Source organism: Notamacropus eugenii, chromosome 2 (assembly GCF_028372415.1).
Source record: "Notamacropus eugenii isolate mMacEug1 chromosome 2, mMacEug1.pri_v2, whole genome shotgun sequence".
Lineage (NCBI taxonomy): Eukaryota > Metazoa > Chordata > Mammalia > Diprotodontia > Macropodidae > Notamacropus > Notamacropus eugenii.
In genome coordinates, this window is record NC_092873.1 from 18,826,404 (window position 1) to 18,838,584 (window position 12,181).

The following is a 12,181-nucleotide window of genomic DNA, read 5'->3' on the forward strand; positions in this document are numbered from 1 at the left end:
GGCCCTGCCCTCGGTGGCAGCTGTCTTGGGGAGAATGGGAAGTTTATGAGAAAGACTGCAAAAGCATATAGAACAAAGAGAAGGGTCATCTCACTGTGTGAGACAGGGATAAAGGAAGGGATGCTCTGTGATGAGAGAAAAGAGGGTGCCCGGCTGCAGTATGAGGGGTGTTACGGAAAAGGACCCCAGAGAGCCCGGCTAGCGAGTGACTGGTGATCTTCTCCAGTGGGGTTCAGCCACATGGGAATGGGAATAAAGTCAACAGGTTCTGGAAATAATCCAAGGTGGCAACATGGCAGGACAAGGGAACAAGGGAAGAAGAGCTGGTTCACGAGTGGGTCAGAATGGGTGAGGGACGTACAGGAATCTGGGAGTGATCTATTGGGGGAGGGGGCAGAGAGGAAAAACAGGGTTAGAAGTCACAAGGACAGGGAGGGATGGCATGGCAAAAGATTGTGATCAGATAAAGGAAGCCAAGATTAGTGAGAGAATGGGGGTAACCTGCTGGAGGAAAGGGGATAGAATGGGGCTGAGGATATCTGGGAAGGACCCCTTCTTTATGTGACATAGGGGAAAAGAGATCTGGGTGGTAGGAGACAAGGCAGAGGGGAGAAGGGGAAGGGGAGGGCTCAGCAAATGATCATGGACTGTGGGTGCCCCTCAGGGTTCTTGCCCTGGGTCCCCTTCTCTTTTCTCTTCACATTCTAGCACAGCCCCATGGATCTGACTCATTTCTGGGCAGATAGTTCTTTGTAAATGTGTTTAACCATCAATCAGTAATTCATCATCCGTGGGCTTGATTCAGTAGAGCTATACTGTGCCAGGTTAGGGCAGGGAGGCGGCATTATGGTACACATATCATCCAGGAAGCAATCTTCCCTGCAAATACCTTCCATTGGCTGATTTTCTTCTCTATTCTGAACTTAACATAAAAAAAGAAACGTTTCCATACAAGTCTCCTCTGTCATCCCTGTGATGAAGCCTGTTAGCCATGCCCTGACAGTTTTGACAATTCTGTCTCGAATTTATTATATACTTTTCAAAGCACAGGAGGAATGAAATTGAGGTTTCCAGTCTCTCTTACTGTCCTCTTTTTGGGTTCTGCTATATACGTGATGATATTCTTTTTAGGTATTTTAGGTTCATAACAAAAACGTAACATTAAAAATGCTTCTACACAGAGTAGATTTAAAAAAATCCTTTGGTGGGGTGTAGGGAACATGGGGAGATGAGGATAGGCCTTCCATCTCTAGGAAGTGACCCTGGGCTAGAATTTTGAAGGGAGCCCTGGTTTCAAGAGGCACAGGTAAGAAGAGAGGGTACTGTAAACATCAGGGACAGTCTTCACGGCAGCCAGAGGGTTTGTGACTAGGGCACAGAAAGTGAACCAGTTTGGTTGGAGTATAATGTATAGTAAGGGTGGAAAGCAGGGCAGCTAAGGTGCTCACTGAATAGAGCCTCCAGGCCTAGAGTCAGGAAGCCAGCCTCAGACTCTAGCTGTATGACCTTGGGCATGTCACTGAACTTTGTCTCAGTTTCCTCATCTGTACAGTGAGCTGGAGGAGGTCCACAAAAAAGGTACACAAAAAAATGGGGTCACAGAGTCAGATACAACTGAAATGACTGCACTACAGCAGAAGGGTGGAAAACCAGGCCATATTGTGGAAGGCTCCATAAAAGCCAACCAGGAGTCTGTATTTTATCCTAGAGAGAAAGGGAGCCACCAGAGGGTTTTGTGAGTTACATATTCAGAAACATCAGTTTGGTGAGGTCTGTGAAGGAGATGTGGAGAGGAGCCCCGCCACCATCTTGTCAGCTGTTTGGCCCTCTTCAGAGGCACTGGCAGCTCAGAGAAAGAATTGCCAAGATCCATTTGGGTTCTGGAATCTGCTGAGGGAGAGCAGGCTCTCGGGCTTCATTTGTTTTCAGAAGACCTGGGAAATTATGTGTTGTGCTTTCCACCTGACCACAAGCGATGGTCATCACTGAACCATTCAGAATCTGTTGCTTGAGAAAATCTCGATTCCATAACCCTGGTGAAGCATGCTTAGTAGCAGTGAAAAAAAGCAATGGTTCCCAGACTTTGCTGCCCTGTGCTCCCCTCCCATTGAGAGCCTTGTTTCTTGCGTTCCTGAAGCCGTAGATCTGGTGCAGGCACTGCAGACGCGTCTGTCACTCTGACAGAGGATAATCAAACCCCAGCTTCTCCCCTTTCTCTCTGCAATTAATCATTTTAACTCCATCCATGATCGCTTTTCTCCTCTGCTTTCACATGTGTAAGAATGGTAGGGAATGCTTACATTTGTAAGGCTGAGCTTGCTAAGTGGTGGAAATAACCCTCATAAATTCAGCAGGTGTTTATCGAGCCTTCATTGTGTGGGCTCTGCTGGGCACCAGGAGGACCTCGGTGTAAACAGCACAGCCCTTACCCTCAGGTGACTTTTGTTTTTTCCTGGTGTAGGATGGGGAAATCTGGAAACCCAGGCCAAGGCAGTGTCCTTGCTTTTGACCTCTCACCTTCCATCTGTGAGAAGGGGGAGATGGGGCCTTGCATCCTGTGGGGCACACCACTCAAACTCAGTCTCGAGCCTCCTTTGGGAAAAGGAGCAGCCCTCTCCTCTCTGTGAGGAATGTTCTCCCACCTGCTCATACCCTTCACAACTCTGCGATTCTGACCCTGTAAACCACCATCCTAATCCTGTTCCCCATCCCCCACCACCCAATTCCTTATTCCACCCCCTCAACCCTCCCACCCCAAAGTTCCAGGCAAACACCAGCCTTTCCTTCCTCTGTTTCCTTTGGAATGTTCCATAGGCAGCAAATTTCCCTTCACCCTAAATCTTTTCCTCTCCCACTCTCCCATCTTGTAGTTCTTACTGAAACCTGGCTCCCCCTGAGGATGCAGTCTCCCTGGCCACCTCTCCAGGCCTGGCTGCACCTTCACTCATCCTGCTCGGTCCACTGGTTGGGGCAGGGGTAGTAGAGAGACTCCCCATGCTCCCTCTTCCTCCTTCCCTCAGGCAGCCACACTTCCTTCAACATGCCATTCATATCTCCCAATCAGTCCAAGTGCTGGTAGGTGTTGTCTCCAACCCCCTCACCCACTACCCCCCGGGGGCCTTACCAATTCCTGTCCTCACAAGAGGGCACTCGGTGGTGTGGGGGGTGGAGCTTAAGGCCTGGAGTCAGGAGATCCAAGTTCAAGCCGACCTCAGACACTTAGCTGTGGAACCCTGGGCAAGTCATGAAGTCTCTGTTGCCTCAGTTTTTTCAGCTGTGAAATGGGAGTACTAACAGACTTCAAAGGCTGTGATTTGTAAAGTGCTTTAGCTCGGTGTCTATATATATAGTAAGACTATATAAATGCTGATTCCCTGTCCCTTCCCCAAGCACCCCCAACCGCTCAGGTCCTTAACCTACTGAACCTCCCATGAGCCACTCCGCCACACCGCAACCACACACAAAGATGGTCATGCCTTCTGTCTTGTATCATCCACCAATGTACCCAGTGTACCAATCTACCAAGAATCCCCAGATCCCCATATCTGACTGTATTCTGTTGGCTTTCTACCTCTCCCTCTGCTTTTCCTTACATAACACAGTGTGACCTCCCTGTGCTGGTCATCCTCTCTTCTTCTCCCCATCTCGACTCCTCAGTGACCAATTCAACTGCACTGTCCTTGAGTCCCTCAATCCCTTATAACATGGCTGATTATGCCCTGCCACACCTCGGCTTTGGATCCTTCCCACCATCCTCTGCCTTTGCTCCTACATGTTTGTTGTTGAATGAAGGTGGAGAAAATCATGCAACTGTTCTGGGTTTGACACAGATTCATGTTGTGCTACATCCCCTGGGCCCTTACTGCTGCCTGGCAATCCTCTGATACCTCCCTCTCCCAACCCTCTCAGCTGAAATCCTTGCCTCCCTTTTCTCTCCCATCACTCAGATACCTTCTGGCCCTCTCTCCTCCTTCACCCCTGTCACATGATGGGGTGGCCTGACTCCTGACCAAGGCAAGCTCCTCCACCTGCTCAAGTGACCCCATTCCATCTGTCTCCTCCAATCATCCTCATCTCGCTTATTTTCAGTCTTTTCCTCCCTACTGGCTCATTTCCTGCTACCTGCAAACATGCCCATGTCTCCCCCACTCTCAAACCCCTCACCTGTCCCTTCTCTGCTAATATTGTCCTCGATCACTTCTGCCCTTTGTGGCTGAACTCTCAGAAAAGACCGTCTACATTGGGTGCCTCCACTTTTTCTCCTGTCACTCACCCCTTGCAGTCTGGCTTCTGGACTTAGCATTCCACCTAAACTGCTCTAAGTTATCAGCGATCTCTTCATTCCCAAATCCAGTGGCCTCAACCCTCATTCTCCTTTACCTCTTTACAGACCTTGATACTGGTGCTCATTCTGTCCTCCTTAGGTACTCCTCTTTTCTGGTTCTCTCCCCTGACTGCCCTTCTCAGTCTCCCACACTGAATCCTCCTCCAGATCATACCCTCTAACTGTAGGTATCCCTTAGGACTCTTTCCTGGATGCTCTGCTCTCCCTCAGACGCCTTCACTGGGCGATCTGGTATTTGCATCAGTTCCCATGGATTCAATGACCATCTCTCTGCTGACCATTCCTCTCTGCTGTTCTGCAGTCTCTCATCTCCCATTGCCTTGCAGTCATCTCAGACTGAATATCCAGTAGACCTCTTAAACTCCACATGTCCAAAACTGGCCTCATGTTCTTTTCCCCCAAGTCTCCTTCCCTCTGACTGTAGTTGGCACACCCAGGCTCACCTTCTATCAGTCGTCCTAGATGCCTCACTATCTTTCACTACCCCCATATCTGAGCTGTTGCCAGTGCCTTTCAGTGTCCCCTCTGTACCATCTCTTCTCCTCTGACACCTCCCCCACCCTGGTGCAGACCTCCACCTCCAGCCTCTTCCCATTCAGCTGCCAAAGGGATTGTCCTGGAATGCAGGTCTGGTCATGTCACCCTCACAAAGACACATTCAGAGGCCTTCCTGTCACCTAGTTCCCTCGTACCTCTCTAGTCTTCTCCCACCTGTCTCCCCAGTGTCCTGGCTGTTCCGTCAACAGGACCCTCCATTTCTCAGCTCTGGGCATTATCCCCTGTACCTGGAATGCTCCCCCTCATCCACTCCTCCTATGGACCTCTCTATTTTCCATTAAGTCCCAGCAAAAATCCCATTTCTTGCAGGAAGTCCTACCCAATCCCCCCCTTAATTCAAGTGCCTTCCATCTGTTAAATTTTTAAAATTTATTTTTGGTGTTAATTTTTTTAAAAATGTTGAGTTCCACATTCTCTCCCTCCACTCTTCCACCACCCATAAGAAATGAGCTATCAATTATACATGTGAAATTATCTTAGCCATGTTGCAAGGGTAAAGATTGAAAAAAGTATGCTCTAATCTGCACTCAGACTTCATCAGTTCTCTCTGTGGAAGGCATTAACATTTTTCATCACATGTCCTTTAGACTCATCTTGTCCCGCTAACTATTTCTTGTTCGTCTGCATGTTGTCTCCCATTTGATGAGGGGCAGTGGCCGCTTTGCCTCTTCTCAGCCCGAAGATCTGTTGGGGGGAGAGGGGAAGCACCTAGACCTAGTGGGAGGGGGATCTGAGGAGCCCATTTGTCAGGGAGGGCTTCGCAGTGGGCCAGTCTTCTCACTTGGTCAGTACTTGTTGAACTTTGGAAGGACCAGAAAATGATCAGTTTAGAGCTACAAGTCTTCAGCTACCTGGTTTCCTAGCTTAGGAAACTGCAGCTGGCGGGAGAAGGAGGAAATGTTGTTGAATGCTGGAGAAGGACAAGAAGAGAGAGAATGTGCTCAATGACAGTCTGGACCCAGATGCAAAGTCTAGGGTCTCGGTTCCAACAAATCAACCCTCTCCTGGTCTCAAGTGAGGGGGGAGGGGAACTAAAGTCAGGCGTCCAGTGGTGACACTGCAGCTCTTTGTAAGAACTCAGGGCTAACTTAGGGGTTGGCCCAGGCAAAAAAAGCATCGGGAATCATTTCAGTAAAATGACGGACACAGCTGCAGATCATGAGATTGGCTTGTGAGGGTAAGAGGCTTTGAAGACCTCCTTTCCTTAACCCCATCCTAGAGATCAAGGACTGGCCCCTCGAAGTGTGGAGTGGGAGCTCCCTGCAGGTCACCAGGAGATACCGTTTCAAGCTTTCCTACCTCAGTCAGCCAACTAACTGATTTCAGTGCTCACTGTGGGCCGGGTGCCATGCTAGGAATGAACCAAGTGGACATGATGACAGTGTAACCCGACACGCTCTTTGGACCCCCACTTCTCTGGAATCCTCTCCTTTCCTGCTCTGCAGGTTCCTTCAGAGCAGTGCTGTGTGCCAGGGGATCAATAATGGTCACTTTGCAATAAAGGACACTCACATCTTCCTGGGAGAAGCTGTGTTTTCCTCTCCCTTGCTGTGTTTTCCCTCTGACGAGCTGTTTTCTCTCCGTTCCTAGGCTTTTCAGTCTGACCCTGAAGAAGCTCGTCATGCTGAAGGAAATGGACAAAGACCTGAACTCCGTGGTCATTGCTGTGAAACTGCAGGTGAGAAGGGCGAGCCCTGATCAGGCCACCCTCACCCTGAGGCTCTGAGCACTGTCACCTCCTTCATGCCAGACTCTGCCTCAGGCCCTGAGCATCAGCATTTTATGTCCATTCTCAGGGATGGAGAGCTGCCTTCGAATGTCCCAGAAAGGCTTGTACTTCACAAGAATATTTTCAGGATCTCTGAGCTGGGAGAGAGCGAATGAGCAGCTCATTCTCAAGCTCAGACCCCGTTGTTGAGAGAACAGACTCCACTTTTCTAAGGGGAAGGGGTGGTGTACAGGTGCAGCATGCCACATATGGTGCCAGCTGTGATTGTTTTGTCCATCAGTTTGCTTCCCTGGTTTTCTTTCTTACAAAGGAGTGTACCGAGTGTATCGGTGAATGACTGGCAGCAGTACAGCAGAAATAGTAGGAACAGGTTGTACCAGATTTAACACGTGTCCTTTGGATGGGGTGCTGAGGCTAGACCAGCACACGTTGTGGGTCTAGTTTATCCAGATTCTAACCCGGCATTTGATCAAGTGCTTCTCGTGCTCCTTCTCCTGGACAAGGTGGACAACTGGGCGCTAAGCAGTAGCAGACATGGGTACCTTCCAAACTCACGGAATAATTGGACCCAGTGAGTTGTCAGGCTTGGGTGGAAGGGGAAGGGATTTTTTGTTCAGTCATTTTTAAGTCGTGCTTGACTCTTTGTGAGCCCACTGGGGATTTTCTTGGAGTGGTTTGCCATTTCCCTTCTCCAACCCATTTGATGGTGAGAAAACTGAGGCAAACAGAGTAAGGTGATTTGCCCAGAGTCTCACAACTAATATGTATTTCCTGAGCCTAGGCCCAGCATGCCCAGCATGCCAGCTGCCATTAACACAGTGACCACATACAAGTCCTGAGGACTGCCAGTCTCCTAGCAGAGGACTCAGAGTGCAGATTAAAACATGGTTTTTTACACATGGCCTGTGAGAAACGTTGCTTGACTTGACCAAGCATGCTTGTAATGGGGAATTTGTTTTCCTTATGCTTTCTTGGTGTGGGAGGGGGGTGCACAGAGAGAGAAGGCTGATATGTGTTTGCAAATAAAATTCAGTTTTTAAAAATTAAAAGATAATAAAATAATAGATGAGAAAATATCGACTGCCCAGACCTACTGGATGACATAAACCTTTGGAGAGAAAGGCCCCGGGGGGGGGGGGGGGGGGAGGGGGAGGGGCTCTTGTCCTGGTCCTGGCCTTTGCAGCTGCCTCCCCTTCTGAGACCTGGAGAATAAGTTGCATCGACTCTGTACTTTCATGTTTGTGAAGTTCCAACTCAGCCTTTGGCCTTTTGTCTGTGGCCCTTGGAGTTGGTGGAGAGAATGTTACATGATCGGGAAGGGGCCAAGCTGGCAGCAGAGTGCTGCAGAAAGAAGATGTTCTTCATGCTTTCTGAAAGAGACTCCAGGGAGAGCAGAAAGCTTCTCTTCTGATAGGGCTTCTGGCTGCAGCTCGCCTCCCTAGAGACTTGAGGGAGGGTCCCTTTGGGTAAAGTTAGACTCTCCCTTGATTGAGAGAGATCTAGCTTGCTCTAGCTGGAAAGGCTCATTCTTCTTGTGTGCTTTTGGTTATTTTTTAATCAGTAGAATTTCTCTTACTGATGTAAGCTATCTGCTTAGATAAGGGGGTTTCCTCACTCTTAAGTGAGGAAAAATATCCCAAGTAAGAGTATAAAGCTTTTAGTGAATTGCACGTGAAAAGTGGCGCTGTCCCCAGGACTGAGGCAGCACTTCCTGACTATGGTCAGAACTCGTGCCCTCAGCATCTTGATTTGGTGACTCTGCAGAGGACATTTCAGAAAGGGCAGGCCATCATGATAGGGCAGGTGGAGATACCTGATGGAACAAAAGAGATGGTCCTGAGAGGGTTTGTAGAAATAGAATAGAGAAGGCTTGGAAGTGGGTGAGGATGAGAAGGAGTTGGTGCTGCTTCCAGAGGAAGGGAGATGGAAGGTCTGGGGGCAGGACGGTGAGCTCTATTGGGACATTCCACTGAAGCTGTCTAGCAGAGGCTGGGTCATAGCAGATCCAGTAGGTAGCCAAGGTGATATTTGAACAAGATGACCAAGAAAGAGTTTTTAGAGACAAGTCCCAGGACAGTGCCCTAGGGAGTGGGATAGAAGTGATAGAAGTGGGAAGGAAACTGAGGTTACACTTGGTGTGTTTGGCCACAAAGAAACAGCCCAGAGCAGGGATTGTGAAGAGAGAAATGCTTGGAGGAATCAGTGCTGTCTAGAAGTGGAATGGACCACTCTGCCCAGGAAACAGTGGGTTACTCACCATTGGAGGTCTTCAGGGAGGAGCTGGTTCCATTTTCAGCTATGAATTGAACTGGTCAGCTGCCAAGCTCCCTGCAGAATGGTCCCATGAGTCACCCCGAGCCTGTGGTTCTCTGGCTCGTTGTAGGGACCATTGACCTTGATGCGGTCTCTGCCCAGACCATGGTCAGTGGGGCTTCCAGGCCTCCAGTGTATCCCACTCTGGGAGACAGAAAAGCGCACATGTGGTCAGGTGCCCAGGCCAAGGTGCCACAACCCCGCCCTCACAGAGACAGGGCAAGAAGACGAGGATAAGAGATTCCGAGCTAGACCAGACTGTGGGGGCCTGTAGGTTCCACACGGTAAGGCCTGATGTGATTGCCCTGCTGAGGGCCTCTCCAAGGACCTTGGCTCCCCTTCCCGGCCAGCCCCACCTGGGCCTTTCTGGTTCTGGATTGGAATGGAAGTTCCCTGAGGGTGAGGATTGATTTTCTTTTGCTTCTTTCACTTGAAAAGTGCTTGTTGACTGTCTGACCAAGGGCTTCCTGATTCCAAGTTGAGTGCCCTCAGTCACTGTACCACGAGGGATTCTCAGGAGGGAAGGTAGTGTGTGTGGCCACCTGCACAAGGTATGTGGAATGTGACAGGAGTGCCCACAGGCGAGGAGGTGCTAGACTCCCCGAGATCCTGGGAGATGAGTGGCCAAGGAGTTCACAGTGAAGAGGCCATGTCCTTGCTGCATGTGGTCCAGACAGTGAGCTAGGCCACAGCTGGATGTTCAGCTTAGCTGATGGAGGGTCACCAGGTGAAGGAAGAAAGAGCACCCTGAAAATGAAAAAGTCTCTGAAGTCCATGTGTCTTTTCCTTCCACTTCAGAACACATGGGGAAGTGAGATGGATGGAGAAGTCTGGGTATTTCTCCTCCCTTCTCACTAGCCACATGCTCTTTTTCTGGATCACAGACAGAGTTCCAGTTTAGGGCAGTCATCCCTTATGCTCAAAGCTGCTACTTTCCACTGCACACAGCCTTGGTGCACTCTGCAAAAGCTCCCTGCTGCTCTTGCCACCCCCAAATCTGTGGACTTTTGCCAAAGTAAATAATCTCATTTGTTTCTTGATTAAATGTTTAACATCATATGTAGAATTGTGTATTTTCCCAAGCAGTAATAATAGTAATGCTCTGAATTTTCCGGCACCTCCTTTGTAAGTAGCTGAAAGTGATCCTCGATGTTACTTTGTCCGTCCTCAGAATGTCCCAGCGAGGCTTCCTGCATCCTCCTGGTGTGCAGGGAGGGTGCCCTATGGAGATCCCTGAATATTGTAAGTTGCCTTTGGGAACAAAGCCCAAGAGTGGCAGCCCCCACTCCAGGACCCGTCCCCACGCTGCCTTGGGCTTTTGCTTTGCCCTGTGGATCACACTGCTGTTCAGAGCACTCCCATTCATTCAGCATGGTCTCTGTGTCAGTAACCAGAGAAGGTGGGGTCCCATTTTACAGATGTGAACTCTGAGGTCACAGAGCTAGTTTGTGCTAGGTTTCCTAACTTCATCCGTGCTGATTGAGCCAATCCAAACAGCTTATGCATTTCACAGAGTCACTGGAAGCCAGTGTACCAATGTCCTTTGGCCACCTGGGAATGTGCCGTCATTCCTGTTGGTACAGAAATATTGACAGCCGCTCTTCTTGTAGCAGACAAAATGGAAATTAAAAGGAAATCCTGCTTCCTACTGTTGTTTGGTTGTGTCAATCACGTTCAATGCTTGGTGACCCCATTTGGGGTTTTCTTGGCAGATGCTGGAGTGGTTTGCCATTGCCTTCTCCAGCTCATTTGACAGATGAGGAAACTGAGGCAGACATGGTTAAATGACTTGCCTGGGATCACACAGCTAGTTAAGTATCTGAGGAAGGATGTGAACTCAGGAACTATCTCCAAGCCCATTACTAGTTGCTGCACCACCAGTAGATTGCTACCACCAGGATCAGGAGAGGCTCCTCCCTCCTACTTCCTTCCCTCCTCCTCCTGAACCACCTTAGCTGGCAGGGCCAGGCAGACCTACGGATGAGAGAAAGGTGGGCTGGGGTGCATCTCTGAAGGAAACCTACCAGCCAGAATGGAGAGCAGTGAGGGGAAGGGAGGAGGAACTTTGTCCTGATCAGAGGAGGGGCTGCCTCATGTGTTCTCCACTCAGGAGAACACCAGAGACTGGCTGCCCTACAGTGGGACAGGTTGGCCTGGCTGGGCTCCGAGGCCCCTCCTGATTCAGTCCAGTGGTCTGTAATTCTCCCGTGGCAGACCTGGAGAGGCACCCACCCCTCTTGGGGAGAGGGCTTGGAACTTCAGCGCACACATCATCAATGCAGAAAATCAGAGCTGAGGAAGCCAGTCAGGACAGTGCTGTTCATCCAGAAAGGCTTCCATTCATTTCTTGGTCAGTTGGTAGTTTTATTTAGCATCTAAAAGTTTCTTAGGCCATGGAGTCACTTCTTAAAAGAGCTAATTAATAGAGGGGGAACATCAAATCTCTCAAGCCAATGCAGAGGATGTCTTTTAAGACGAGTAGCCAAAGAGTGAAGCCAGGGAGTAAATCAGCAGCTTGTTTCACGTGTCATGTGTCTGTCTGGAGGAGACTAGTAGGATTCCCCAAACACCAGGGGAATCTCAGGAACCCTTTGAACAGCCATGGATGGAGTCAAGCAGCCTCCCAATCCACTTCTCAGTCTCCAGGGTCCCATGCCCTCTCTGATACTGGGAAGCTGCTATCAGCTCATTAAGTGGAGAAAATTAATCCTGGGAATAAATGTGGTTTATACATCTCCTCTGGCCCCTCAGCAGCTTCTGCAGATCTGTTTGTATGGTTTAAGTAAAGTTTAGTCCAACTGGAACAATTGAAACCTGTTGTGTTACTGCTCTGCCTCCTTGTAGTAGAAAGAGAAGGAGTCCCTTTACACAGGGCAGCTCCCAAACCCTGAGTGTGCTGACAGGTATCAGAGCCACAGGCTCTGTTGTACGTGTGTCACCCCAGCATCTCCTGGAGTACTCGGGCACTGGTGCCTGCCCAGCCAGAATGGGCACCTGGGCTTCTGTACCTCTCAGTCCTCAGTACGGTTCCTACACTGTTCATCTTATGCCAGTCACCTGTCCTTCCGTTGGTTCTTGTGGAAGAAACTGAGGTTATCTTGCCAACTCTTACATTCCTGGCACCGTGCCTCCCTGCACAAAAATGTGCCTGAACATGCCATCCTGGGTGCACATGTGGCTCCACTGAAGGACCTCACCCCCCCTAGAGACAGACATACCTGCCTTATAGACTGCTT

General features: G+C 49.7%; 1 protein-coding gene across 3 annotated transcripts in view; it reads left to right on the plus strand.

Moving 5' to 3' along the window:
- The window catches only part of PACS1 (phosphofurin acidic cluster sorting protein 1), a 90,421-nt gene that overhangs the window by 56,204 nt on the left and 22,036 nt on the right, over positions 1-12,181 (plus strand). For all 3 annotated transcript variants that reach the window (XM_072639156.1, XM_072639158.1, XM_072639157.1), the window contains exon 2: positions 6,494-6,581. In XM_072639156.1, coding sequence (XP_072495257.1) covers positions 6,494-6,581 — 88 coding nt within the window. The remainder of the gene's footprint in view (positions 1-6,493; positions 6,582-12,181) is intronic.